Here is a 26,159-nt window from a genome sequence, read left to right on the forward strand (position 1 = left end):
GAAAGTCCCCATAGCTGTTCCTTGGAGATTTAGTTTTGTGAGAAGGGAGCTTGGGCATGATTTTGGCACATGTGCCTTTGGAGAGTTCTATGGGCTTGAAGCCATTGGGACATAGGAAACAAATCTGAAGCAAATCAGGCCTTGATGGTTCTGTTACTTAGAGCACTATTTATTTTATTTTTATATATAACCATTAGCTGATGGTAATAGTTCGTCTTTCCAAAAGAGCAGAAATAGCTGAACAATATAGGAAAGAAAAGGTAATTTCAAGGARTTCTTGGGAAGATTTAGTCAGTGATTTTGATTTGAAATGCATCTGTAGGGGTCTAGAGAGAAGACAATTTGAAACAGAGTTCTCAATCAATGTGCTGCCATCCACCATTCGTGCTCCTTGGCATCTCTGGTAACATCTCCCAGGTTTGACAGAAGAAGTGGTGCAGCACAGTCCTACAGTGCTTTCCAAAGTACAGATGGGCCAAGCACAGATGGYTGAATTGCATCCTGTGCTGCCTCTCGCTTAAACAAATATAGAATAATTTCCCTGACACTGCTGGGGTGTTTTTCAGATTTACATTGAACTAAATCGTGCCATGAATTTTTGATTTTCTCTTTATCATCATCCATCCCAATTAGTGGGTTTTCTTTCTGACACAATGCCAAATKGTTATATTCATCTTCATATCCTTTGCAAGATACATTTTATGCATCTGGAAGGGGTTCTCTATTTTGAGAGACCTTTCTTTTAACAATTTCCTTGCTTAGCTAATAAGGTASTCAAATATTTGGTGTGCCCATTTCATGTAAAAGGAATAAAAAGATGGTTTCTAAGCAAAAAGTTTACAACCTAAATAAAGCAAAGGGAAGAAACAACACCAGCACTGCTAATTAAAAATGTGCCAGCATAGGTCAGCAGTATGTGCAGTCTTACAGTCAGTGCCTCAGACAAGAATTATCATGTATTTGTCTGGGTTTTTTGTAGGCTTCATGTTAAAGTTGAGTTTCAGAAGTCTCTGAACATGACTTTGCAGGTGTTTACRGGGAGTTTCTGACAGGTGTGACAAGAAAAGCTGAAGATACTTGTTTCRAAATTTAGCAACTGGGTAATAAAGGCTGTCATCATTAACAGAGAGGAGTCAGAGATGGCTCAGCAGAGGTGTGATCAGAAGTGAAATAGAAACTGTAAAGGGTCTCAAAACTGAGACTAACAGCTCATGTGCTGTGTGGGGACTAGGAGAACTGGGGGAAAATGCAGGCAGAGGGTGGCATGGTCAGCATGAGGAGCTGGGCTATGTTGTCTTTGCAAAATTATCTTTGCAGGAGCTTTTTGAGAGGATATGAAGAGAAGGTGGTGAGGCTCAGTAAGGCCAGAGGAAAGGGCGTGAGAATAGGCTGGAGGAGAATTRATAAAATCTGCTTACATATGAGAATGGATTGAAAATGAGGCTTTAAAGCATTATGTACTGACCATGCACAAAATTTAAACAGAGCTAAGTTTGAGATAGTTCCAGGAAAGGCTACAGCCTCACTAAAAGCTTAYAGGAAAAGAGTGAGGGAAGATCTCCAATGAAGGAGTTTGAGCACTGGAGAGGAGAAATAAGATCAGTTCTGCCCATGGGGAACTTAAGCTGACAATTTGGCATTTATGAGGTGAATAAAATCTAGACAGAAATTTCAATTTGGTGGGAAGAAGTCAATCCATCCATCTTTCACATGTGTCTCGGAAACTGAACCGAGTTTGGAGGACAAAAGGAACATGGGGGAGAGGACATCTCCCAGATTTCTGCAGAGAGCAGGAATGGGACCTGCAGAAGACAGAAAAACATGGGTGGCAGAGCCATGGGAGAGCACAATCCTTGAGAAAACTGCATTAAGGTAGCTGAGAGTTGGAGAAATGGCTGGACATGCTCCATTTGGAAKGAATGAGTCTGGCTTCAGTGGTGTGCAGAAAGTGGATGCTGAGTTGGGAAGGAAATTGTGKCTGTGCTTTGGAACAGGACCCAAGGCAGCAGAGAGGGAGCTGAGTGAGTTTCCAGACAAWGGGGAGGTCACTGGGATTGATGGTAGAACTGTGGTGAGTAATGACAAATGATTGCACATTCTTAAAATGAGAAGTCACAGTTTTTCCTGTACTGGAGAGCTTTTATTCAACAGTTKCACAAATGTGTTCTGATGGCAGGGACAATGCCATAGTTGTAGCATTTACCCAGGCAACACCATTTACAAAAGATTTTTTTTCTAAATTTAGTAAAATACACCGAGTTTTTGAAAGTGAACTGATGGTGAGAGCAAGAGGAGAGAAAAGCRGGTGTCATTTTCATTTTCTAAACAAGCAGAAGAATGATCTTTAGAATTCAACACAGCAGCTATTGAATTTTTCATTCTGAGATACAATAAAAGATACGGATGTACAACAAACACAACTCCTACAAAAGCAGATAGGTGAAAAAGACTCAGTGAGACGTGGATAACTGAATTTCCTCTGACAGAAAAGTGATTGGCAGATCAATAGCCAAAAAATCCAACTCTTGAGAAATCTGTGAATATTCACCTACAACTCTATTGCAGATTGCAGYTCATTTCTATGAGTCCTTCAACTTTTTATTAGAGCTAAAGAATGAATTTATGAATCTTTATTGACCTTTTGACCTTTACATTTGTGCCTAGAATACAGATTTACTTTTGAAAATCCCGAGTTGCTGTGCATACATACATATTCCATCACGCTGTATATACAGTGTAGCACATGGAGGATTGATACSAATCCTTTTCCTTTTAAAAGTGCCTAGAGGGGGTCTGAAAGGGGAAAACAATCAGTTCTTGCTGGAAAGCGGGTCAGCTCAGGAACTGAGCAGCCAATTTGTAAGCTTTGAGACACTGCCAGATGTAAGGTTTCCCTCAAAGACCCTGCCACTCCTCCTCTGCTCCCCACTCTCCTTGTGCCCTGATGTGGGGTCATGTTCCACATCTCTCACCTAAAGGAAATCCAAAAAAAGGTCTTTTACTGGGCTTTTGCTGGCTGGCTCTGAGGTTGGCACGGGCTGCCCCAGCACTGAACTTCCTCCCCACTAAACATTTAATTGCCATGGGTTGTGTTCTCTCCACACTCAGAGCTGTGTCCTGGTGACACATCACCTCCACCTCTGTGGTCCCTTCAAGAAATCCTTGAGACCGATGTTTTGTGCTGCTACCTTGTGACTGTCGGCTGGAAATACACCAGTGCCTGAGTTCCTGTCTCCTGGATTTCCCACTCACCATTCCTCTGACATGGGAAAATATATAGACTTGTTTTCATGAAATGTGTTTGCTTGAGATTTTTTTTAATTACTGCTGAATTCAGTTGCAGAGTAAAAAGGCCTTGTAGGCTGAGTTAACATTTTCACTTTATAATTTTGACAGTGCAATATAGTACAATTGAATTAATCAGTTTTTCCTGGGTTTCTGTTACAAGAGATTTTGAGGGTCTCAGTTAAATCATCCTATTTGCAGACTGATTGCTAGGGAGTGAATGTATCATTCTGRGTTTAAATTATCTTTCTGGGAACAGATTTTATTCTTCCTTTCCTTTTTTTTCTATGGAGTCCTGTGGATGTATTCAGCTCTGTGTTTTCAAAATATTTTCTATTTCCGTCTGTTTAATGAAGCATGTCTAACATTCCTCRCTTTTTTCACTTTAGAAATCTGTAGGAGTAATTTCTTTTCCTGCTATTTTTCAGGAAGAAAGACTAAGGATTTGTTTTACTTTTTTACTTTTTCCAAAAAGCACATGCTCTTTCATGCATGAGGAGTTTTTTTTCCTGTGTTTCTCTAGCACTCAGCACGATGGGTTACCTAGAGGTACCACCTTCTCAGCCATGAACTGCTGGGATTTAAAAGTCTGGCCAAGGTTAAATCTCTGAGGGACCAATCTGGTGGGACAGGCTGTGCTCAGAGCTGCTCGCTTTCTAACAATGCACACTGATGTTTCATTGTTGTTTTCTAGCAGTTACATGGTCTTTTTGCTGAGTTCCCCATGAGGATTCTGGGCATGAGATCTGGAGCACAGGGGCATTTCCCTGCTAGCTCAGCCCCTCAGGAATAAGCCTTGTCCTCATGAATAAACAAGATTTCAAAGCCTTTTCTGTGCCTGGGACCAGATGCTTTCTGCCCAGGGTGTGTGCAGGTACTTTGAATCAAGAGCATGAGCATGTGACATTAGGGCTTGGACTCTTTTACAAGAGCCATTGAACTAAAATTTGGATGATTTAACACCTGACTGGGGGACAGSAAAGTAGTTATCCTGCTGAAGGTCACATTCGATCACTCGAGTCATGATGAATATGAGAGCCTAAGACAGCTCAGGGGAAATCTTCTTTATTTTTATGAGACAGTCCAGGATCCCACCTCACTGGTGGAATATGTAGGTAAAGAGGTGGTGCAGGGAATTGGTTCTTTTYTCCATGTCTTCTTTAGTAGAAAATAAAAAGGATCTATCCCCCATATTAAGAAATCCAAGGTGTATTCAGCCTGGAGAGCTGCAAACTCTGCTTTCTTTGGCACTGCCTGAAAAAGGGACAGGAAGGAAAGAGAGGAGGAAGAGAAGTCTTTAATCTTTTAATCTTAGTGTAACACTAAGACAAATAATTCCCAGGTTAGGCATCAAACCATTAACCACCACACTCAGTTGTGGTTGTTCCTATGTATGCAGTTATGGCTGAACTTTCCCATTTTCTCTGAAGAACTCATTATGTGACACAATACTTGCTTTTTTCTCTCTGTTTCCACAAACTGTTGTTTTTCTTTGAAACAGGAAAGGTCAGGATTTCTGCAGCAGCATTARGTGGGAGTGCAAAGAGGGAGTTGCAAGAGAATCTGGAAGCCAGCCATGAGCCATGGGGCTCTCTTCTTTGTTCTTGCAGTGTTTCACTTGTCCATGCAAGAGCATTAACGTCCCCTCTGTGTTCCATCTCTATATACACTGTTGGGAATGTGYAATGTTTGCTCTTAGTAACAACATTCCATTATTTTCTATCTCACAGTTGTCAATAAATCATCTGTTAAATGAATCAGGCCTTGTGAACTTGTACTGGCAAGATTGATTTTTGCATGATGTTTCTTTAGGAAATGAATTAAATCTTAGAAAGAAAAATGTGTGCAGAGTGGCAGAGTGTGCTTTCACTGAGTATTTATGATGAATAGAAGGAAAGTAGAGTACACATGCTTCAAAGAACACATTCTTGTAATGATGCTCAGTACTAATATGATCTGATGTAAAGATGGTAAGATCAGAAGCTTTCAATGCAGAAAGATTACCATTTCCTTTGAAAACATTATTTACTGCAAAATCCTGAGATACTTTTAGAAATRCATTGAGTTCTTTCATTGTAATTTAACTACGTCCTTATTTTTTTGGCTTTCCTCTGTATCCGTCAAAATAATTGGGCTTTCAGCAGTGCTTTTTACAACAGGGGGGATGAATCCAAGGGTGATTTTTCCTCTTTAGTGCCTGCCTTTACAACAACTGAAGGATGAGGCTTCTCTTGCATTCTGACTTTCATGGAGGCAGCTCTGTGAGTCTGTGAGAAGAGTGATTGTGTGTGTCCTGCACCTGTTGGTACACAGATACTGAAATCCAGTCTCCTGTTGCTGACAGGGAAGGCTTCAGGAAGCAAAGAAACAAATTCCCAGCGACTTCTCCAAAATTTTCCTAACATTAGAAGTGTATTTTTATGATTTTTTATGCAAGTGCAGCAGGGAATTCTTTTTGATCCTTTGCACTGAGACCCACATGGAACAGCCCGTGGTTTTTAGCTCACAATGAAATGATGGGATTTTGTTGCCATAATGGGATGATTGCTGTTCCTGGCAGTGACAGGGTAGTAAATGGTGTACTGAATTCTTCTGATCTTCAGATCCTTTAATGTCCAGAAAGTTGTGGCAAAATGGGAAAAGTATACCCCAGCTCTGTAGTGAATTAAAAATCAAAATGTTAAAAGAGACGGAATGTGAAATAATATCCCTGCATCCTTAAGGAGCACCAAAGGAACAGTGAAATTTAAAAGGYATAAGGCAACTTTTGGAGGAAGGCTGAATAATATATTCTAAAATTCTTTCMGTGTATAATACTTGGGATTTTTCAGCTACCCATGTAAACTCAGAACTGTGGAAAATCAGATGCACACCCATAGTCTAATTTCAGTAGTATGGTCTACATGTACTGAAATCTGGGATATGAATTGGACAGTCTGATAAATAAAAAATCTAGCCAAAATACTGTTTTCAATTAAGGATGAATTTTATAGACAACAGATGATTTGGGCTGGAAGGATCACCCCAGGTCTCCATTCAGACATGTGCTGCTGCCCCCTTCCAGAACACTTTCTTCACCTGTTGTATCAGAAGCTTACAGCTCCAGGAATTTCTTTTTTTTCAGAATGACCAAATTTTATATTAGATTCAGATWATTTTCACTTTGGCTTAAGCCATCAGCAGTCAGCATCTAGGCCTGGGATAGGGGTTCTCCTTTTCTGACAGCCTTTCCTCCTATTCTTTGCTTTTTTTTTTTTTTCTCAGACTTACCTTTGCTTTGGRGGGATGATAATAATTGCATCTACAAAGGCTTACAACTGCCCTACAATACACCCTGTCAGCCTGGCCACTTTCAAAGCTTTCTCAGCCGCAGTTCCAAATCTGTCATTTTTTTTCTACAAAACAAATTCCTTTCACACAAGCCATTTTTATCTCTTTTGCAATTGCACATTATGGTTTTCATAATACCACAGGATGGTTTTCATCTCACTTCCTGTTTTTCTATTATTTTGGATGTTAAATATTTTAATAGTGCAACTTTTTAAAAAAAAATCAGGACATTTTCAAGAAACCATATCCTTGAATACACAAAACTCAATCCTGCCTCTAAAAGACTTTAAAAATGTGCATCAAGAGTTAGGAAGAGGATTGACATTTCTTTAAATGATTCTTCAAAACATGCATTAGTAGCAGATTTTTGCAGCTACATTCTATACTTTTTTGAAGTTATTGATTCCCACGGCTTTTAAGTGCCAGGTGTTCATTAGTAAGTCCATCTCATATTTTTCTTTACACTRTTAAATGAAGTTTTGTAGCTACACRAGGCAATRCATGTTACARTAGGTAAATAACAGACAGTGSCTATTTTGATCCTGTTTTTATCTAYAGCCTTCTCTGACACTCAGCTCATTTTAAGTATCCTCTTTTTAATCYTGGAGAAGTTAGTTTTGTGTTTTAGCAGCACTCCAGCTCTTCAGTCCAGAAACAGAGGCCAGAACGGGTTCAACATCAGTCCAACTCAGCCTAAAGCACCAAAATTTGTTAAAAATTGAGCCACTCCACTTTGCCAGGGTAAATTCAGGCAAGTTCCCAAGCATTGGTTCTGTGAGGGAGAATTTCTACAGTCCCTCTGCTCACAGCACAGGACATTTGTCTGTCCAGCCCCTCCTTCACCTCTGGAGCGATGCAGTGAGCAGCGCACTCCGATGCCTCCGTTAATGGGATGCACTTGAGCGTTGATGAACCATCCCAGACAAGTGTGTTTGCTCACCCACCCCATTGCTCTTCGCTCCTGTTAATGGCACTGCTCTGGTGTACAAATGGCTCCARTAAAATCCTAGGCAGATCATAAATCCATTCAAATTTGGTTCTCARTATTCAGGACTGTTGTATTTCCTTACGGTGATTCCTGCTCCGCTCRGCTGTTCCGTGTTCCCTGGATGCTGGGTCATGCTGCTGCCTTTCCTCATGGTATTTGTGCATTTCTGCCTTTGCAATAATGCACAGATATTTCTGATTTCCTGTCAGGGGATCTTTGCAATCCACAGGGGAGCTATGTTGTCTCATTTGCACTTTCTTATTGAATTTCAATCAGTTTTCCCAACAATTTGCTGGAGGAATTCCAGTGGGACACCTTGAAATGCTCCTAGCCACATGCTGTCCAACAACTCCTCATTTTCTCTTCTAGGGTTGTCTGTGTTTTCTCATTTAAGGATAATTCACCACATGACAACATTTTACATTAATGAAGMCCTGGTGGTATCAGATGTGATGACATTCTGTAGGGAACAGAGAAAACAAGTGCAGGGATATACTCAGTAGAAAGTAAAAATCAGCTGATGTGCAAAAAAGTTAATGAGGGGGAAAACCAGTTTCTGCTGGCATATGCTGACTCACGAGTATCTCTCTCTATCCTGCTCAAGCATGGGCAGATTAGATTTATCTGTYGCTTTTCAAGGGTCCCTGAGGAGGAGAATAAGGATGGTGGGCTCCACTAAAAATTAAGTGAATCTACTCAATTGTTTCTGCCTTTTTTCTGTTTGATAGAGTACCAGTTCCTGGAAGAAGGAATCTTTTTAGTAATTTCCTTGGTCCCTGTTGCAGGTTTTAGGCAATATCCGATATCCCAGCAGGGATTCTGTGAAGAATGTGGGGTGGGTTTGTTTTTTTCCTGTGAGAAAGCAGGTCAGTCCTAGTGCTCAGTGTCCCTCTGGAAATGCCCTGTGCTAGAGCCACTCAGGCTGCACAGTAAGGGTCCAGCTTTTGCATTTCTGTACAATATTTTGCAGTTAATTTCTTCAGGTAGCAGCAGTGTTCATTACTCTGAGGGTGGAGAGCCCAAACTTTACCTCCAAARCAGGCATCTCAAGCACACACTGGCATTTGGATCTTGCTGCCCATAAAAATAATCTATTTTCATATTACAGCAAGCAAAAAAAMCAACCCAATAACCAACTGGGAGCTCATTAATTTTAGATTTGAACTTAAAGAGATRGAGTAGTGTCAGAAGAACAGAATTGTGTAAAAGTAGTTTTATCCTATGAACCACTAAAAATTCATGTATTTTAAAATAATAGTGTCAAATAAGAACAAATACCTTTTTCTGCTATGACATTTTACAGAAATTACCTACTGCCATTGGTTTTTTTCCTAATTCAGTTTATGTCTAGCTGTGATTGCACAAGGAACTGTAAAAATTAGAGGTCTTTTACAGCTCATTTCATATACAGTAATATTTTCAACTTTTTTTGAGAAATGTTGCATATGTTTATGCTTCAGCATAGGCATTCTGTGAAATCATCCTGTTTTTTCACTTTTTTCCCCTACATATATATAATCTTTGCATTTTTATTCTTGGCTGTTGCTTTCCCGCTCCAATTGAACAGAAATAGATCTGYCTATTTCTTCTCAAATACTGTCAAATACCTAATTTTACTTCCTGAATTTTGCTCTTTCCAGCTCAAGGCCATTTTCACGATGGAAGGTAGCAGCTGCCCTTAACATCAACAGCTGAAGTTATTTCCAACTGCTGTAACTCATAACATTTTCTGAAGATCAGAATCTAAAATTTCTCTTTGTTCAGCAAGTGAAGCAAAACAACCTCCTGGATGTGAAGTTCAGCAGGTTGTCTTTAATATTTTCAGCTGTGGCTTTGGAAGGTCTGTAGGGAACAACTCCATTTAAAACTCAAATACACACGCTGTGGTAGCCTATGCTGTTTGTCTAAAAACAACTGTCCTGCAATTAATTCACTCATCTTAACCACAGTGAGTTTCGTTTCCAAATTTAATTATTCTTCCAGCTTTGCTTATTTATTATTCCCAGTGCCTTAGAGTGAATATCTGCTGAGCTGCTGGTAACAAAGTCAGGTTATCTGTGAAAACCTCCCATGGGCTGYAGGCGTGCTTCAAACACTGCTTTAAACTCCAAGCAGTGGTCAGATTTTCTAGGAACTCAGCCTCTTGCTGGACAGGCCACAGCTAAAGCCAACTGGAATCTCTTCTCTGAGATCTGTTGGGGACATCTGTTCAGAGTGTAAAAAGCAGAGAGGGAGGAGGCAAGAGGGCAATGATGACTCTATAAAGCCTTTTTTTTTTTTTATCCAGAGCACTGCATGAGCTGTTGGAAAAGTCCACTCAGCCAGACATTTTTATTTGCTCTGCTTTAGTTTTCAACTGATGTAGCTCTATTCCACCTTTCAGGTGTTATGACAGAATTTGAATGAGGACATTAGAGTGAGTTGGCAAATGAATTTTGGGAGGCTACGAACCATGCAGGCGATAACATTTTAATTAGTACCTGACATGGCCAGAATGTCACAAGGGATGTTACTCCCACAAGTTTTCTGCTTGGCTCTGACAGTCCTCCACTGTCATTATAGTTTGGATGTATTTAAAGTAAAACTCCRGGCTTTTAAATCACCTGGCAAAGATGAACTTTCCAGGGTTTCCACAATTAATGTGAGCACAAAAGGAAGTAGTGTTAAGTACAAGGAAAGCAGATGTACACTTTGCCTCCAGTGCTAGCAAGGGAGCTTTGTAGCCCTCAATCTTCATTCACACAGTTCTAGCTGAGCTTTGTGTTTTAAATGCACCATTTTAAAGGAGCTTCAGATCAAAGCCTTTTTCGTCTTCTCAATAACTCAGCTGCTCCTGAAATCATCTCAGAGTCTGAACKGCAGGATCTTGGCATCTGCTGCTGTATTTATAAGAGAAGGTAAAGCGGGTGACAGAAGGATCAGAGGTGGTTATCAGCATAGGTGTCAASCCTGTGGAAGAATAGCCAGTGAGTGCCAAAAATGCAGTGAGACAAATACATCCACATGGAGCTTTGTCATGGGATGTGGTGACTGCAGGAGCAGTTTTACATGTGAGTTGTTCATTGATCAGACCTGCAAGGCACRTTTGGAATGCAGTACCTTTCCTTAGAGTAAACAATCCATTCCTTTCTACTTCATAAAATTATTGGCATAATACTTCATTTTTTATTGTTATAAGGAGTTGCCTGAGGCCTCAATGAAAAGAGCAAATTATRGCATTACTTCTTCCAACCATGAACATTGAAATATTTGTGAAGGCAATTATCACCGGAGTTGCATCCCCAAAATATCACATATAAACCACTTGGGAGTCATCTACCGGTCACACAGATGTGTGTATGTTTAGATGCATCTGTGTGGAGTTGATTTGGAAGTGGAGGTTTAGCACAGCACTGAATTTATTTTGATGCTTGGTTTCAAAGCAGCTCCTGCAGCAGCAGTGTTTAGAACACTATTCTGCTGGGAGCAGACCAACCCCCTTAGCCTGAAAGATGCTACAATTTTTTTATCTGCGTGTTGTAATAATCCACACGCTTGTGGACATGATTCTAGCAGGGTGAAATAAGCTGGTGACCTACAGGAAAATGTAGTGATGTTTGTCAGAGAAAACATGGTTAACATTGCTGTGTTTTCTTCTACAAAGCATGTAAAATATAAAGATAACATAAACATTAGCACTTAGAACAAAAGATCTCTTGTCAGCCTCCATGCGAGGTACATTTATGTCAAACCTTTTTAACAAGTGTTGCCACATTGTTTTTAAAGATGTGTTTTACCATATAATTCTGTTGTGTTAGTCTTCAAAAAAAAACAAAAATGAGAGTTTTTTCCCTTCTGAATTGCGGAAATAATGCCTGTCCAACTTCTAACTGGAGGAATACATCACTACTGGGCAATGTCATTTAGGTTTGTGCTATATCACGTTTTAATCAAAACTAAATGGACTTGTCCTCCAGGCTCACAGGACAAATGACCATTTGTTACCACTCCCATGTGCTACCAGCAGAGCTGGTTTTGCTTTTGAGCCAGGCAATAGGCAGGCCTGGATTCCAGGGACACATCCACTGCCTCTTGTTGCTCAGGGAGTACAAAGTATTTCARTCCATGGGCTCTCTTGCAAAGCTTCCTGTTTCTTATTTGCATTTTGTGGCTGGTCACCTCGACCACAACCCATTGATTCTGCTCCATGGCAGCACATTTGCATCTTTAAGCAGGTTATTAAAAAGTAGTGGCATGTCCCTAAGCTGAAGATTTAATTTGCATGAATTACATGCAAATAGTTAGAAGAAATGTTAGAAGAACACTAACCTCTGTAACTAAATATGCATTTTTTAAAACTCCAACTTTCTTTTTGTTTTTTTTTTATTTCTCCGCTTTTGCAATTTCTTTTCTTCCGCGGTGGAGAAACAGTTGACACTCTCCTACCTCTCAGGGGTGCTACCCTTTGCTCCTAAATCTCTCCTTAAGAGACTATTTTGTATTAAATAACAACATTATGAACCCAAAGAACCAGTCTCATCACATGTAATTAGCAGGAATGCAGTACTATTGGTAAGAATTATTGGAATAAGAACAGTGGAATGAGAAGGCAACARACAGATGCCAGAGAGAAGACAGGGAAATCAAATGACATGAAACCTTTTGTGCACATTCTGTGAATCTGGTTGCATACTTTGCTTACTGGGAAATAGTGTAATAAATAGATCACTGTAACTTGTTCCTGGACAAAATGGATTTCTTGTTTGCTGCACAGTGCCAGAATATTCCAGCAGCAAGTGAGACACYAATACAGTACTGCAGGAAGTATTAAGTTTTGTTTATCATTCGCTGCAGTAGGAGTTGTGAGGATTGGGGTTTTTTCTTTTGTTAGTAGATGATRATTTTACAATATTGCTTTGCTGGGCTGGAGTAAAAATGGAATATGACTCAGTATTGATTTAATCTTATACATCTACAGGTAAGTTCAGTTTTAATGTTGATTACTATCACCAAGTACTATTGAAAGTCCCTATCTGAAAGAGTGAAATTAAATATTATACTGCTAATTTTCACCACCAATGTATATAGATTAGTATCTATAGAGCTGAAAAAGTTCATAACAAAAGCAGGCCCATAAAAGCCTGAGCCTTTACAGCATGCTAATGGCTTTCCATTAGGTCAGATAAATGCTTTCTGCTTKGTGAAAATAGGTATTTAGCAACAGTGCTTTCAGTTTGTGAGGAATAAATAACTGCTGGACCAAGTGCTTCACCCTTGGGAATAAATCTGCACTTTAGGTGCTTGTTAATAAAYCATTCCTGCAGGATAATTTGTCACATCACCAGATGCAGATCTGAGGATGTTGTTGGGTCCAGCAGCTCTCACATCCTCCTGCGTTTGCATTGCTGAGGCTCTGGGAAGTGACAGATTTTATCACTGCTCGAGGTCCCACTGCCACCTGAGGTGCAGGGACTGTGCTCTGGGTCAGGCTGGTGATCTGGGTGTCACCCACCCTGCCTGTCCATCCCTGGATGGAGCAGGGATGGTGRGGAAGCCGTGGGCTGTGAGTGTGTGTCATCAAAGCCATCCTCAGGTTGGAGGGATCCAGAAATTAATGTTACAGGAGCATCTGCCATCAGGTGGCTGCTAAAGCAAAACCTTTGTTGACATCAATAAAATAGCAAAGATAAAGAATTGTGGGTCRTTCTCTTTTTAAAAGGTGTAGGAAATGAACTGAAGCCAGAGTCCCTTATCTTGGAGAAGGTACACACCAGTGAAATGCCCATTTCCATATGTTCACGCTCGAGTCTTTYACAGCACCACAGCTTTAAATGGTTGTTGACAGTTGACTGGACACATTTCAGTTGTGAGAGAGGGGCTATGGAGAGGTGCCTCCCTTGGTGATTCTCTTCAGCCTGGATTTTTTRATCAGTGCTTCAAGTCATGTCAATRTCCATATTGTTTGCAGCCCYGGCGTTCTCTCCTTATAAATCTTCAAATAGCAAGAGACCCATTATCACATCCATTCCTCCTACAGCCCTGTTCTTCTCATCTGAGGAATGTGACTTGAAACTTCTATTAATAGTGAAGAGGTACATTTGCACTGCATTTTTCATGAAAAGGGTTCTTAAAAATGTTTTATAACTTCTACTAATGTAAATTTATATATAAGGACCTCAGATCAGGGGCTCCTCAGACCTGTGCTTTCTAATTGTTTGATATATAACTAATGGGCCCCAACCACCAGAAATAAAACATTGAGTGCTCTGGTTCCTGGATGCCCTAACTTTCTTTTTATGAAACTCCTGCCCTCTAAATGTCAATTCACTTTGAAGTGTCCCAAATGTGCCCCAAACCAAACAAATTCACAATGTTTATATGCTTCTGATAATGTTCAAATCAAATAAATAAAAATGGCATGCASTTCCATTAGGTAGAAAGGCAGGATATTTTTAACTAGGCATGGTAGCATTAAAATAAAATTTAATACAAGAAATGTAAAAAAAACGGATACTTCCTCTATTTTAATGTGCAGGAGAAAGTAAAATTGAGGGCWTTAAATACTTGAATAGAAATTTAACTGAACTTTCCATTAAATTTTTGACGTCTTGTCCAGAAATTTATTATTCACTCCATATTAACAGCGAACTTGGCTCCTTGACTCATGAAACAGCATTTATTTTAGTGAAGAAAGACTGCAATCCTAAGAGAGAACCTCAACATCATATCCACTGTGGAATCATCCTTAAGCAGCATACTTAAGGAATATCTCAGTTATTCACAGAAAAACTACCCAGAATGCAGAAAACTCCACTTCTGGGCTTACTGTCAATCATGCCTCAGATAAGATTCCAAAGGAAATCTGCAGGGTTTGTGGTCAGCAAAAACAAGAGCAATAAATCACCCATAGTCCACTCTCAAAGAGTGCCTTCAAAAAAAGATAGTTTGCAACATGGTTGAGGTTACAGACACAGAAAAACTGTAACCACATCATTCCAAATGGCATTTTACAGACCCTGACATGTTGGATTGGCTCAGCTAGAGAGAAGAGTTGTTTCAAGTCTGATTTACCATTAATTGCTTCTGTTTGCCATTAATTAATTGCTTCTGTCCCACCTACACTGTGCGTTCAGTCCTGGTTTGCACTGCAGTTGAAAAGCCTGGATTCCAATTTCCCCAGTCACTGCAGCTCACACCCAGTGACCACTTGGTGAGATTATTATTTATTTTAGAAGTTTTATTTTGGCCCTGGGARTGCTCCCTGCAGGGTTCTGAGGCAGGGACAGGAGGTGAGTGTGTTCCTTGTCCTGCCCTGCACACAAGGTGAGTTTGGGAGGTTTGCCTTACCTTGAGTTCCTGCGGTGTCTGGGGTTGGTTTTGTGTTTGGAAGTACAAATGTGAATCAGGAAAATGGCTCTAGGCAGTATTTTCTTTATTATTATTTCTTTTTCCTGGGCCTTGGCTGTCTGTGAAGCTCAATRTACCTGAAGAAGGCACGATGAGGGGTTAGGAAGGCACAGGAATGGGTTTTGTAGTCCAGCATTGGCCTCCTAAAGGTCACATGTGCCACAATAGTTATTTAGTAAGTATCAGGTTTGCACAATAAAATTATATTACTCATTTCTTGGATGAATGAGTTCTSTTTTTTTTTCACCCAACTTAGAAAGATAAAATAGTTTACAATGAATAAAATGTAATATTAATTCTAGTGAGAAAATGAAGTGGTAAGCTTTTTCAGCAAGGTAGGCCACTTTACAATTAGTATTGCATTTTCTTCCATTTATTTTACATTCATTGCTGTGATATTTTGTTTAGGACCTGATTTTTCCTTACCTGGGCTCAGCCTTAGTAGGATAGTGATATTTTTATCTTTCATAGGAAAATATATCAAATTCTTTCAGCGCTACAGGAAAAAAATGGGAAAATCTTTCTTTTTCTCCCCCCTCAAATTTAGAAAAGGCTATCATTTCTATTTCTAACTTCAAAGTTATCCCTGTCCCAAAATAAAGTGTGAGGACAAACAAAYACTCAGCACAGCCATGACACATCAGCAAGTTTCTTGCAGTCAYTGGTGCAGTGAGTTTAACTTGGCAGAGCTGTGGGACTCGATTGTTCTTCAATAAGGTGGAAGGAGGAATATTATAATGTGCAGTGAGATGGAGAAGACTTAYTGTGACTGTGAAGGATGTCTGCCTCTATGGCATAAAATCTTGCTCTGTATTCTAAGAAATGTCATTTAAAATGTAGAATGAGTGCTCAGCAGGAATAATAAAATTGCCTGAGCATGTGAATTTTAAGCACTAAACATGATACAGAAACAAGAATATTTTTTCTGACAGAAACTCATGGCTGATGCAGCTTTCTTCCTTAAAAATATTTGCTCCAGCTGGACATTAATCTCTTGGCAGAAATTTCTGGGAAAATTAGATACTTCTCAGTAAAATTTATAAGAAAATAAATGTTTTACCTTGGTAACAAAATGGAATTGACAACCTTCAGAGCTGGCAGTCTCACTTGCAGTAGAACTAGAGCAACATAACAATTTTTTCTGTATATAAATAAGTATATATATTTTCTATTACTGTGATAATAGCCTTATACTAAGCCAAATGTGGTTATAAATTATCCCTAGCATCTTTTTCGAGTAGCATGTCTAGGCGAGTATGTCCCTCCTCCCCATCTGTTTGACTGATATTTTTCTCTGCAATCCTAGAAGGTGAAAACATTTAAGTTAAATAGCCACATAGCTCTAATTGCCCACGGTGGGGAGCTCTGCATGGCCCTGCTCCCATCACCAATCATGTCAGCTTCCAAGGAAGTACTTGAGTACWACTTATCATTCATAATGACTTACGTTTTCTTTTTTAGCTTGCATCCTTTTCCCTGACCTTCTCTTTTTCCTTCAGAGCTCTTAATGAGGAGAACTTTACAACCATAAACACTATTTTTCTAATGGACTCTCTGGGGAGGGATTTTTTTCCCCTGGTGTTCCTGACTCAGTCTGGTGCTTTGTTCTCTCCTAGCTTGCACAGACAAAGAGCTGAGGAATCTGGCTTCGAGGCTAAAAGAYTGGTTCGGTGCCCTTCACGAGGATGCCAATCGTGTCATCAAACCCACGAGCTCRGAGACAGCACAAGGCAGTAAGAAAAACTCTTTCTTGTTGAACATTGGGTGTTGTGGGAGCTTTGCAAGGTGAGAGAATCAGCTGAGCACAGCTGGTGGTGCTGCAATGTTCGGTCAGGCAGGTGTCAGTGAATAAACAGGTACCTGAGAGCTGATCTGGCAAATAAATGCTGTTTTCTAAAGGAGCTGCAGTYCTTCTGTCCTCTCTCTGGCCCAAACTGCTCTAAAAACTACAGTCAGAGACAGAGAGACCTTCACAAGTTAATCAGGCAAAAAGCTGTGTGTGAGGGCCATGGAGATCACCTCTATATGAGCAACTGAAACTGCTCAGGGACTTTCTCAAGCCCTGGGGTTGACTAATATGATGCAGTTTGTGTCTGTACAGTTCAATTCCATCACCTTCCAATTCAACGTGGATGCATCCAAATAATTTCTTAGGGTTGGCCTCCGGTCTCTGCTSAACCAGCAATTTTATGGCCAAGCATTTCCTGACACAAATCAGTGGCGTAAGATAAAAATATGGCGTACAAGCATAGGGAAAATTATGCCAATGTTGGAAAAAAATCACTCAGATTTTACTTTGAAATTTCCTGCTAACAGTTTATGTAAGAGAAAGAATAATTAAAGCATCCACATCTGAGCCATGGAGCGAGAAAAGTGAAAGGGTTGAGAAAGCTGGAATCCATTGTGTCCTAGGTATTTAATAACACCATCTTGCATCCTTTGAAGCTTTTTTTTTAAAAAAAAAAAAAAAAAAAGAAAGGAAGAAAATGAACAGTCTAGAGGACATTTACTCTCTGTGGGTTAAGCCAACATGACTGATTTTGATGTCATTTAGCCACCAGGGAGGGGAACAATTCAGATAACAGCGTCAAAAGAGGTCATGCTCATCAGAGAGCAGATGCRGATACACTTTGTGGAAGGGCTCATTAATTCTTTTAAACAGTATGTCCCAAAACACGTGGGCCCTTGGGCTGCAGAGCAGGATGCACAAGTTTTATCTGGGAGTGTGCCTCGCTGTCATTTTGCTGATTCTCTGGAAGGAGCTGTGTGAAGCTGGGTCCAAACTCAGGATTTGAAGGGTCAGCTGCTGCTTTTGTGGCTCTTTTCACACCACAGAGGCTCCAAGGGCACACTCAGCACATCAGGGTGGGCATTCACTGTTGGTTGAGGTCTCCACAGCCCCTCTTCTTTGTGCTGTATCTGAGCTGGGGTGGCTGTAGATTGCCTTTTCCTGAAGAGACTTTGTACCACAGGCTGTAATGCTCAGAACTACAGTCRAACCCATAAATTTCACCACATACATTAAAACTGTGGAGAAACAAGCCATGTTCTGTGTAAAGGATCTTTTTTTCACGTTTTCTTTATTTTGCATGCTATTTACAACAAAGTCAGTATCTTTAAAACCATATGTCCTACTTATTTCTGAAATGGTGCTCCAAAAAGAGATATTCTCATGCAGAGGATCCAAACCCTTGTGCAAAAAGCAACTGGAGGCACAGCTAATCATGGCTTCCAGATGTGAATTCATTTCAGACCCCATGACAGAAAGTCTGAGAGGCTTTAAACTTTGTTTGAAGTCCTTTAGACCCAGAATCACAGGAAATCTCATTTTATCAGATTGTCAAAAGGATGTTTTTCATGCAGATAACTYATGAGATCCTCATGATGACCTTGCCAGAGGCCAAAGACCAAATACAATCCTAAAGGTGTTGAGTCTCTTTTTTTTTTTTTTTTTTTGCTTAAGCAATTTCAGTGAGAAAAACATTCCTGGCAATTCTGCAGTGTTTGCTCTGATTCACAGAGGAGCTGTTATCTCTTTTTAGTTTAGTTTGATTCCTGGCAGCTTTTATTTGAAAGGCTGCCTGATGATCTTAAACACTTGATCTCAACAATGTTCATTTTTAGACTGTTGACTTAGTTTGGCACATTTTCTTATTTCCTTCTATATGAGTTTTAGAAAAAAAAGAAACTTTATGAGTTTGGATGCCTAAGCCATTTTTGAATGCCACAAAACTTGGGCTTGTTTTTCTTTTTGAGGCTTTGCAACAATATTCATGAATTAATCTGCACAYGCCAAATTCTGCAGCTCACATTCTCTCTGGTGGCACTGAAAATACTCACGGAGTGAGGACAGCAGTATGTGGCTCTCCAACTTCAAACATTTGTAAAAATGAAAGACACCTTAAACAGGGCTCAGAATTCAAAGCAAAGTTCACATTCCCAAGCTGTAGAAAAGAATGTGTGTGAGTCCTGGCAAACAGGACACGCACGGCTCTGGAAATACGCTCTGATGTACGCAGTGTCCTTTTCTTATGGCTCTGTGTGTGTGCCCTCCTCACCACACACATCACTTCATTAAACTGGGCTAGTTTGGTTGTGCCTGCCGAGTTTGCAAAGGCATGAGCACCCTCAAATCAATCCATTTTGGATGTGCCCCCGTGGCAGGAAAAGGAACAGATGGTGGGATGCAATGCCTACGATGCCTCGGACACATCGGCTGTCTGGAAAAGGTCTTCCAGCAGAGATCTCTCTATGCTACATTAATTTTTCAAGATGTTAGTGTGAGTGTAAATAAGCATTTTGAGTGTATTATGTTCACCCCCAGGTGAAGAAAAAAAGTACRCTCCTTTTTGTTTTCTTTGTAACTCTCTTCAAAGGAAAAGGATGAGGGAGATCATTGTGTTTAGATTTCAAACCTTTCATTCCCTGAGCTCTCTGATCCCAGCAAAGCACCACGGGCCAGGTACTTTGTCTTCTGAAGGCTTTGTGCAATTAAAATCTCCTCAMTAAATGATATAAGAAACTCAGGGACATGCTTTGACATAGAGAAATAATAAAACTAATTAGGTAGCAAGATCAGATTCAAATTGCTCCTGAGCCTGTTGATAATTCATAACATCCCCATACTGTATCTAGAGAGTCCCCTTGGTTGGAGTGGGTGTTGTTTTCCTTTTATGAGAGATCTATGCAATATAAAGGATTTTTTCTGGGGAACATTTCTTCTCCTCCTCCTTTTATTTTAAGCGATGGGGGAAATTAGGTTAATTATACCCCTGTTAATTTAATTGTAGTATACTTTAATAAAATAAAAATGGCTCATGTAAGTCAACTCTTGAAGGGGGAAAATAATTTTTCCATGCCAGAAGGTGTGTTTATTTTTAATTAGGATTTTCACCTAAGACTTTTTTATATTTAATTCCTTTTTAATTCAGAGGAGGTGGAGCATTTCATGTATTAATGGGATGAGAGACTTTTACATGTAGGTCACCAGCTTGATTTCCTTCCAGCTCTGTAGTGAATGAAAGTTGTTAGGATGCTGAACAGCTGTCAGTTGGAAAGAGGAACACGATGGTCTCAGTCCAGGTCCTTGTGAGCAGGTGCCCAAATGAGAGCAGCCACCACCCCAAATGACATTAATTGGCATCTGTGTTGGCAGCCTCTGCCAAGGAGCAAAGAGCAAGCAGGATGTGGAACCTGCACAGTTCTCCTGCTTCAAAAGCACTACAGCACTAGGCTGGTGAACAGAAAGATGCAGGAAAAYTCTCACTGAGGTTACTTACTCTGGGTCTGTTGTGCAGGAAATCCAGCYTGTTAACCAAGCACTGAATGCTTTACAAAATTTCAGTGTATGGTTTATTTAATCCAGAAAAATGTGTCGTATTTATAGATAAGTAAATCAAAAGACTCTACAAAGGAGTTAATTCATTCAGCAGCACTTGTCCTCAGCAGGCTGGTGGGAGCACAGTGAAGGTAAGTGAGCCCYAAAATCCCTTTTCCATCAGCTGCCCTGGCTGTGCCATGAGTCAGAGCCTGTGCTCAACACTCAGGGTACATTTGGCTTTCACTGCTGTTGTTGGGTGCTGAAACCATCCAGGATTGTTGGATTTGGGCTGCACATGCGATGTTGCAAAAGGTGATTTGCAGGCAGTATTTTTTACCAGGAGACAGTATGGAGTGGAGCTATTATTTTCCTTCAATTACATATTGAAGGATAGTTAAAGAATTAACTTTCCACTGSTAATAACCATCTAGCTAAGGGCTTTCTGTCACACSTGCCACTTCAGTATTTCAGGACTTCAGACCACACTGTCTGATGATCTAGCACTCTTTAGTAAACCAGCCTCTTAATAAAYCTAATCTGATGCTCTGGTCACAACAGTGAAAGCTCCCTTGTTTATAAGAAATTATAATCAAAACCTCTTCAGCTAATGTAATTAACTGTCTTCTCTAGTGCMCTTTCACAATTTCTCTCCCATCCAAGGCCTGCACAGAGCAGCTCTGTACCCTATTGTGATATGCTRTGTGCTGAGGGCGGGCTGGTGTTGTATCCCCATTGCACACACAGGTAGAGACTTCCCAGCAGGGAGGAAAACAAGACTGAGAAATAATCTMCAGGCACTGTCAGGGGCAAGTTCATTCCAGGATCTCCTCCTCCCTGTGYTGATCCTTGCCAGTTAAGTGATGACCTTTAGAGACCCATCAGGGCTGAGCAACTCATACCAAACTCACCTGATTATACAACAGACCTTGTAGTTACTCATCTTTGCCAGCAGTAAGTGCCACCACAGGGTGTAAAGTCCATTACCAGAGAGGGCATCTGTGCAGAAAAAGAGCAGGCATTGAAAACCAGCTCTTTTTTTCCTGAAAACTGTTAAACTGGGATAGCCTCAGCTGATCCCAGCTGTACCATGCAGTTGAATGATCCACCCCTGCCTGTTTGACTAATTTTAACCTGCCCTGGGGTGGGGAATCCAGCACCATACACCTGCACAGGGCAGGACTGTGTGCCCTGCTCCTGTTGCTCTGCAAAGGCAAAGGTGAGAAATCTTAAATCCTTTTACTYGACAAGAGATTGCCCAGTGACCAAATCCCGCTTGCCTTCTTCAGATGACTAAAGTAATTGAAGTCAATATTTCTAATTGCTTCAGCAAGGCAAGCAGCCACCCCCTACATCTATTCACACAGCCTTGTTCTTTTTCACTGTACTCAAACATGATTAGATAATGTTATGGGAGATAACAGCATAAAAATGTGATGAAATGTTCAGCATGATTTCTCTCTTCCCTGCCTGAGCTGCCTCTAGCCCTGAGGAAATGGCGTTACCTTCTCCCTTCCTTAGAGAAACATSTATTATGAATGACACAAACCTTCCCATTAGTTAACCCTTCTGATTGTCCCTGTGTGTCACTGGYAGCCTTTAGCCACAGCTGCATACAAAAAGCAGAGCTTCCAGCAGAAAGCCCTGCTCTCCTTTGGATTAATGCCTAAAATAGCAGGTATGCTGCAGAGCTTGGGCAAACTGTCAGCGTGATTCCAGCAACATCTTCGGCTTCATTTTAACAAAGCAGCCTCCTGAAGGGACACGCACAGCAAATGGAGCTAAGCTTGACCTCTTTCAGTGAAAGATGCAGCAGAAGGAAAAAGCTCATCAGGCTTCTCCACWTGGCCCAAAGCAGAGTGAGCAGGAGAGGCTGGGGGTGCCAGGAACCCTCTGTCCCTCCAAATCCCCACCCAATGGCTTCATGTTTCTGGATCCTTGAAACCAGTACCCTTGTTAGCAGATTTATTATCTCTGTATTATAAATATACTTTCTTACATTGCAGATAACCTGGAATTTAGTCTAAGCATTGAAAAAATACCATGGCAGTGGGGATTTATAATGCCCCACACCAGTTTTTCTGGAGACTGCAGAACACTGTAACATGTATCTCATATAGACAGTGGTATCTATATGCATGACTTGGGCTTTCTGTGATAACCAGAGCTGCTGCAGCAGCCTTTGAAGAATCTGAGCTATTAAAATGAATGATGGTGATGGTTTCCAAAGCACTGGGAAAGCAGAATCTTGCACTGCTGCAGAATCCTGGAGGCTGCAGGAAGGAGAGCTGCTGGTACAGAATTCAAGAGCATGGGGCAGTGTAACCCTCAGAGGGGTGTAAGGAACAGAGACATCTCACCTCTTCCCTCCCCCTGCCTYCCCCAGCTCACTGTCCACATCAAAGCAGTTTGTTGTCACAAACCACACAGACAGGGCTTCRAAGAGTGAAAAACAAGGGTAAGAGGTAGAAGGTGAGAGCACAGCAGGAAAGAATTTGATCAGGAACTAGAAACAAGTCTGGGAAACAGGATTTAAATTGCATTCRGATTCAGTGTAGTTTGAAAATACGGTGGACGCAGCCTTTTCTCATAACATTTCAGTTTTCTGGATCCAGGCCAACCCACTTGGACTGAGGACTGAAAAAAAACCCAAGAATTTTGTGAGTAGAAATAACTTTGAATTACAGAAACCAGCTCTGAATCTTAGCCCTCTCCACCCCGCAGCTTCCACAGAGTGTGAGTAGCGCTCTAGTTTGTAGCTGTGCTTGGGTTTTAAGCTTTGCACAATCAGTTCARTCTTAGGATTTTGTTCTTCTTTGGGCAAGTCAGCTCAACGTTCAGAGTGCAGCCAGAAAAAGAAAAGTTAACAAGGCTTCACTTTAGCAGTGGTTCTTGTGCCAGGGGCACTCTGGGGTTCAGCTGGGGAATATTTGTCTGTCTTCTTACAGGATTTGACACCAGCATCCTACCAATCTGTAAGGATTCCTTAGGCTGGATGTTCAACAAACTTGACATGAACTATGACCTGCTGCTGGACCCCTCGGAGATCAGTGCCATTTATCTGGATAAGTACGAGCCGTGTGTCAAGCCACTCTTCAACTCGTGCGACTCCTTCAAGGACGGGAAGCTTTCCAACAACGAGTGGTGCTACTGCTTCCAGAAGCCGGGCGGTGAGTTGAGTGATTTGCAATACAAACAGGAGCTGTTTGGCTCTCCCTGTGTTTCAGGGCTCGCCTGTAGAGATTGCTCTTTGGCAGGCAGGTGTGGTGAAAAGCTCTTTTCCCCAGCCCCGGTGTGAAGGGCATTGTGGAACCGTGTTTAATGTCACAGATGAACTCTGTTAATATGCCTTGATCATTAAAACAAACAAAGTAGTTAAGTGTCATTGCACAGAGTCAAGAAAGAAGCTCTGTTGMCGATAGAAAGCTCAAGAATTTACTCTTTTATTAATGCAGAAATTAGCCAATTAGCAAGTCATAAATCAGAGAGCTGGCATGATGTCATCTTGGTGAAAGGAGAGGTARAATGGTTTAACAATTAAAACAGCCCCCAAACACTACTCTCAACTACAATGTGTTTCTTTTTTTTTTTTTCTTTTAATTAGTGGAGCTAATGACATAAATTTGTTTTGCGGTACAGTACCAGCATATGGGCTTCTCTGAGTCCCAGGTGTACAGCAGTCTCCATTTCATGTCAGCAGTGAAGCCAGTCATTACAGAGCCTGTCCCGGACCATCTGGAAACTGATTCTTATACATTATATTTTAGGTCTTCCTTGCCAGAACGAAATGAATAGAATTCAAAAGCTAAGTAGAGGGAAGAGTCTGTTGGGTAAGTTCGATTACTTGCTATTCATTTACTCAACTAATTAAAGCTTCTGTGATTATTGTAACTTTATATGCAGTAATGGTTTTTCAATTAGAGACTAATGTTTTGAGTCGGGAATATGCAGCACTGAGCGTAGGCCTGACAGTATGAAATTAAACAAATAATGAGATAGCAACACACAGAACAGGTGTCAGCATGGCAACGAGTTCAGAACTAATTTACAGCTCTCCAGAAATGCAAAGCATTGTCTGCACAGAGCTTAATACTGCCTTCCTCACCTCTCAGGTCAAAGTACTGGGAGGCTGCTTGATACTCAAGGCTCCCATTTTTGAAGRGTGACTGAAGGCACATAGCAAATATGTTCATGTCCAATTCCAGTTATGATGCAATGAAGGTTTTCCTTGGRGTTCAGTTTTGCCTGATCACTGTTTAAAATATTTCAGTATATTCTGTGTTTATGAAAACAGGAATACATCTCATTTTAGGCAGCCTGCAGAATGCTTCGTGCTGTAGGATGTGGTCATGCCTGTCCTTCTCTTTCATGCCTRTTGGGAGCCTGAATTGATTCATGACTTAGATTGCTCTGATGGATATCTTAAATTAGGTTAAATAAATCCCCATCTGACATTTTCCCAATTAATTGCTAAGAAATCAAGTWGTTGAACTGAAAACATTTCCGTTGACCAATTCCCTACCCTAAAATCACCCAGTGATGTGTAGCCTGGCATTTCTGTCCCTGTGTCTCATCAAAACTCGTGTCCCAGCACGTTTGAGCACACAGAGCCAAACCACTGAATGGTTGCAGGTAGATCAACATGCAGGTGGTTGTAGCACTTGTCACTGGGATCTGATGACAATAGCAGGGGTAAAATGACAATTACTTCAGTAAATATTCTGCATTTGTGTCCAAGGGAATGTTGTGGCAGAGGCAGTCAGGCTGTTCTCTGTCTCATGGGCATCGTGATTTCAAAGCCACCTAAAAGAATARGAAGCCCAGTTCTTAATAGATAGCTTTGACTATCCCATATTTATTTTATGCTTTGCTGTTATTTTCTATGTGCAATAAATGTYATCTAGGTTGAAACATAAGTAGTTTATTCTGGTGTGTGGGAAGAATGATGCCTGGGTTGCAGGTAGTTCAACATGCAGGTGGTTGTAGCACTTGTCAYTGGGATCTGATGACAATAGCAGGGGTAAAATGACAAAGTAAAAGCWGTAAGAATGGTCCCACAGCACAAATAATTTCTAGTCAACTGTATTAAAAAAAAAAAAATGAAAGTGGTGAAGCTCAACAAATCAAGGTGTCAGGCACAGGTTGTTCCACAAGCTAGAAAATTACAATATAAAGAGGAACTCTTTGCTTCACCTACCCTGAAAGCCTATCTGCATAATGACACCTGTCTGGGAGATTTTAATTTGATATCAGAGCTATTTATACRGCAGGAAACATTGTCTTTTCTCTTCACTGACTGAAAAATCATTCAAAYGGAAGCTCAAACATACACGTGACTTGTAGCAATGGTAAAGATGGAAAGGAGAGATGAATATTTTCAGAGAAACTAATCTTTAATTATTCTCTTTCCTCCTCTGACCCTGACATAGAGAGCACAGCACTTACAGTCCAGGCAGTGGCATGAAGAATGTTTTTGTTAACTTGTATCCACTGATAAAAATGATGACTTTTGATRTTTTCTTCTTTATATATTTTTGAAAACACATGCCAGTTGCAACAAAGTACTTCAAAGCCATTGCCATTAGACATGTTGAATTTGGAGGCTTTCAAATGAAGTCTAGCATCCCAGGAGACTGAATTAAAAAGTAAACAGCACTATTCATCTTTTCCTACCAGATTTATCTAGAGTACAATTAACTGCAGAAACTGTACTTTTAGAGCACACAACTGTGCAGCCTGATAATGCTTCTCCCACATCACTAAAGTAATAAATTTCTGCTCCCGTCACTGTTTCCTCCTGTATCAACCCTGTGGGTTCAGCTAATATAATAGCTAATACCAGGAGCTGTGTGC

The 26,159-nt window shown here is 40.6% G+C and overlaps 1 protein-coding gene across 1 annotated transcript in view; it reads left to right on the plus strand.

The window, feature by feature from the left end:
* The window catches only part of SPOCK1 (SPARC (osteonectin), cwcv and kazal like domains proteoglycan 1), a gene marked incomplete at its 5' end in the record, with an annotated part of 177,674 nt that overhangs the window by 143,436 nt on the left and 8,079 nt on the right, over positions 1-26,159 (plus strand). Inside the window, 3 exons of the mRNA XM_057373693.1 lie at positions 16,606-16,722; positions 23,255-23,476; positions 24,074-24,136. Of these exons, the coding sequence (XP_057229676.1) occupies positions 16,606-16,722; positions 23,255-23,476; positions 24,074-24,136 (402 nt within the window). The remainder of the gene's footprint in view (positions 1-16,605; positions 16,723-23,254; positions 23,477-24,073; positions 24,137-26,159) is intronic.

This window comes from Malurus melanocephalus, unplaced genomic scaffold (genome assembly GCF_030028575.1).
Source record: "Malurus melanocephalus ecotype Western Australia unplaced genomic scaffold, MMel_1.1 scaffold_205, whole genome shotgun sequence".
NCBI lineage: Eukaryota > Metazoa > Chordata > Aves > Passeriformes > Maluridae > Malurus > Malurus melanocephalus.